Raw genomic sequence first — 4,057 nt, 5'->3', positions numbered from 1 at the left:
CATAAGCAAAACTTACATTGTTCCCCAAAGTTGATATGAGGTAACCACTAACCAATTCTTTCATTTAAGAAAATTCGAATAATATAACCAGTCATTGTGAAGAGTAAATAGACACTGCCTCCACACTATATAAGGTGCTTTATAACAATATACCTCTGAGCTTCAGTCCGTGTTTCGGTTTGAGTGCTCTGTGATTACAGACTGTCTTTTTGGTGTGTGCACAATAAACTTTTCCCTTTTTTTTTTTTAATGATCTTTTGACAATACTCAAGGAATGTTTGTTGAATCCTGATCCAAAGTTTCTCATTTTCCTGCCTTTTCTCATTGTCCTCACATAATGTCTACTCTTTTCCTCTGCCCACCTATCTAAAGCCTAACCCCAAATGGTCAATAACCATTCTTTAGAATATGTTCTTTGTATCATTCTAATGGTGCTTATTAACACCGTTTGGAGTAGTAAAGAAATATAGTGTCTTTTTTAAAAAAAACCACTTAGGACATAATAATTGCTCAGTAAATGTTAACTATTATAATCATGTTATAGTTTTTGTATAGCTTTTTAAGTTCCCTTTGGGCAGAACTATGTCCTACTTTTTGGTTTCACTTTCCAGTATCTTCAAAGCACTTAACTTGGAAGAATTGTGCTGAGGGCTGGGGGCTTGAGGCTGGGGGCTGTGGTCTCAGAAAACCCTGAGAGATGGGGGTGGGGTCTGCAGGCATGCAAGGCAAGACGTGGAGAGGGCTGACTCTACCCATCAATCACACAGTTTGGGCAGTGAAGGCCCCATCTCCCTCCCCACTTTTCAGTCATTATTCAAGTAACAGCCTGTCAGCTGAGAGTAAATGAAATCAGGAGGCTTTGGCTAGAAATAAGTGATAAAGGTTTATTCAAGGGTCTTAAGGTTTGCAACCAGAAATAAAACTGGCAGAATAAGAGAGAAAAGCTAAGGGTTCTTACAGTAAAAAGTTACGTCCTTGAGGAGACTCAATCTTGTATGCTTAGCCTCCGGGTTGGTCTGAGATGGTAAACCTGTAGATGATTGGTGGTCTGGATAAGGGATGTCAGGGGGTCTGGGTTAAGTGAATATTCTTTCCTTAGTCTTTGAAGGGTAATCAGAGGGTTTTCTGGAGGCTTGATGTATATCCAGACATTGACACAGGACTGAAAAGTTCACGGGTTTGTTTCCAGGCGAATTAAAACAAGAATAGAACTATTTCCTCATAGCTCTACCTACTTGATTTTAATCTGGCAGCTTGACTATAGTAATTCCGTTTTATTTCTACACTCTATGCCCTGAGCCACTCTTAAGCAACAGATGCAGGCTGCTGAGACCTCTTTGGGGGGGTCGCCTGGGACACACAATCCGGGAGGCGTGGGCTCAGGCGGAACCTTCCTCTTCAGCTTCATGATTCCCGGGACTCCGCGCCTATCGCTGCACTAGCAAAGCGAAGGCCTCCTTCCCCACTCCCGGTGGCCTGTCCCAGTAGCGGGTTCCGGAGCTGTTTGACTTGTAATTTCAATCAAACGATTAACGGACACCCGAACGACAGAACAGCTTCTCCATGCAGCGCGCCCGACGCACAGAGGTACTAACGCCCCTTAACAGGACGGCGTCTAACGCGGGGCCGCGCACGCGAGCCCCACCCCCGCCCCGCCCCGACCGCCCACCATCCCGTCTCCAGGACGTGCTGGCTGCGCGGCTCCCAGACCCCTTCGCGGTTGGAGGGTTCCCGGACGACCCGAAGCGTACGGTTATCCGTCGGAAGCTGGCGGAGGCCGGTCCACGGGGGAGAGAGCAGCAGAGCGTAGCAGAGCCTGCCCTGCACGCCCAGGGAGAAGTAGGAAGGAGGCAGAGTTAGGTGAGGGAGCGCGGAGCCAGTGAGCTTGGGGTCCGACTCCAGCCCCGGTTCAGGACCCAGACTGGTCCGCCAGGCCCCAAGCCGGTGTTACAACCCGCATCTGTAGAGGACAGAGCGGACACAGGGACGGACCGGATACGGGCATATGGCTTCTCCGTTCCTGTCCGCGGGAGCCACCACGGGCGACAGCAGCGGAGAGATGAGCTCTGGGGACGACTCCGGGGATGTGGATTCCCTCCAGAGCCCCGAGACCGAGGCGTCCAGGAGACTGGCAGAGCAGTTTGAGAAGGCTGCAGCGCACCTCCAAGGCCTGATTCACGTGGCCAGCAGGGAGCAGCTTTTGTACCTGTATGCCAGGTACAAGCAGGTAAAGTCGCAGGGAAGGGGTGGATGGGGGGAGATCGACAAGAGGCCTTCTCTTTCCAACAAAAACTAATTGTAAACATGCATGGTTAATAGCTGGTAGTGTGCATGTGTGTGTTGTGTTTTGTTGTTTTTTAATCACCCCCTAAGGATTAGCATCACTCTGGACATGGAAAAGACCAGTCTGCTATCCTAGGAGTGATGTTTAGCTGGACACTGAATGATAGTTTTTCTGTGTCTTCTCTGATTTGCTCAAGTGACCTTGTGCTTATGTTTTCACCAGCTTTAGAACCTTTACAAATTTGGGATGACAAAATAAGATTTGTCATTCACTCTTGCAGAGGGACCTGTGGACGTAAATATGGTACTGTTAAAAAAATATTTTGAGGTCCAAGAGAATGATATGATTGTAATTAAAAGGATGATACAAAATAAAGTATTACTCCTTTTATTATTGTGGATTTTTTTTGGTAACCCTAAATATCTTAGACTTATGTTTTGGCTGATTGTGCCTGTTAGATGGACAGTAATTATACAAATTTTAGAGCTAGTGAACACTAGATGAAATAATGCCCTTCTTTTACAGAAAAGGAAAGGGATGCCAAAGAGCAGGTGACTTGCCCAGGGTCATACAGATAGTCAGAACTAGAACTGGCTTGTAGCTCCTGATCCTGTCAAGGCCCTGAACTTTACCTGGAAATATGGAAATAAAAATAGTAATGTCATATAAGACATGTTTAATTTATCCTTCAAAGAATCATTAGGTTAGGTACCAGAAGGAAACTTAATTGCTTCTTCATCAACAAATACTTGTTCAGCATCTTTTATGTGCAAAACACTGGGGTGTGATGCCTACAGGGAATACAAAGAAGCAAAAGCATCATGACACTCTGCCTTGAAGACGTACCAAGTGACTTGAGTCTAGATTTAAACACTGAGAAATTGCTGACAAAGTTAAGTAACAGTTCAGGAAAACTCCAGCTCTCTGGAACACCTGGAAGCAATGAAATGCTAGATAATAGCGCATTTTATTTTATGAATTTTTTAAAAACTCTCCTTTTGCTTTTTGGTATTTATTTTCTCCTGTATTAAACTGAATATGCTGAATAGAGATGAATCTTCTTTTGAAGATTGATGAATGACAGTTATGAATATCAGTTAAGGTGACCTGAGAGATATAGTTTGGGTACAAATGGTATAAATCATAGGGTTGAATGAAAACTGCCCCTGAATTGGCCTTGGAATTTGCTTTGTTGCAAAAGTTCTGGACATCTATTTTCTCTTCCGTCATTTACCCTGTCCTGATAACATTAAAATGAGACTTCTGGTTATTGAACAAGAATTCATTGAGCGTTGTGCTAGGACCTGTTACATGTCTGGCTGATGATTTTCTGGGCAGTATAAGACGGATTTTCTCCAAATTCCCTACAGAAAATTATTTTTCTTTCTAGGACATATCTTTATTTATTGCTATTAGTATCATCATTATTAAACATCTGATTTCCAAGTCATCAGTGAATTACAATCACCTGTCAGCTGGCAATCATTCAGGTCTACTCACTTCATCCAGATAGTCTGGAAGAGGCGTGTCCCTCACCCTTTCAAGAACTTGACATCAGGGTGTTTAGAGATATCCTGTACCTGGAAAATAAAATCCTTCATTACTAGAGAATAAGTTTATGCTTACATATGACATTAGGATACGGTTTTCATCAATCTCTTCTAAATATTTTATTTTTAACAGAATTTTGAAACAGTGTTAAAAATAGCATCTTTGATAGAATAATAGAGTTGAAGGTCCAATATGATTTTTGTAGCTGAATGAGGTAAGGTT

At 43.5% G+C, this 4,057-nt stretch overlaps 1 protein-coding gene across 1 annotated transcript in view; it reads left to right on the top strand.

Moving 5' to 3' along the window:
• The first annotated feature begins 1,645 nt into the window (after positions 1–1,645).
• LOC109371490 (acyl-CoA-binding domain-containing protein 6-like) overlaps positions 1,646–4,057 on the top strand; it is an 18,464-nt gene continuing 16,052 nt past the window's right edge. The window contains exon 1 of the mRNA XM_019624045.1: positions 1,646–2,227. Within this exon, the coding sequence (XP_019479590.1) occupies positions 2,006–2,227 (222 nt within the window). The 5' untranslated portion in view covers positions 1,646–2,005. The remainder of the gene's footprint in view (positions 2,228–4,057) is intronic.

Source organism: Hipposideros armiger, unplaced genomic scaffold (genome assembly GCF_001890085.2).
Source record: "Hipposideros armiger isolate ML-2016 unplaced genomic scaffold, ASM189008v1 scaffold_573, whole genome shotgun sequence".
Classification (NCBI taxonomy): Eukaryota; Metazoa; Chordata; class Mammalia; order Chiroptera; family Hipposideridae; genus Hipposideros; species Hipposideros armiger.
Note: the sequence above shows the minus strand (reverse complement) of the source record. Positions and strands in the feature narration are given on the sequence as shown.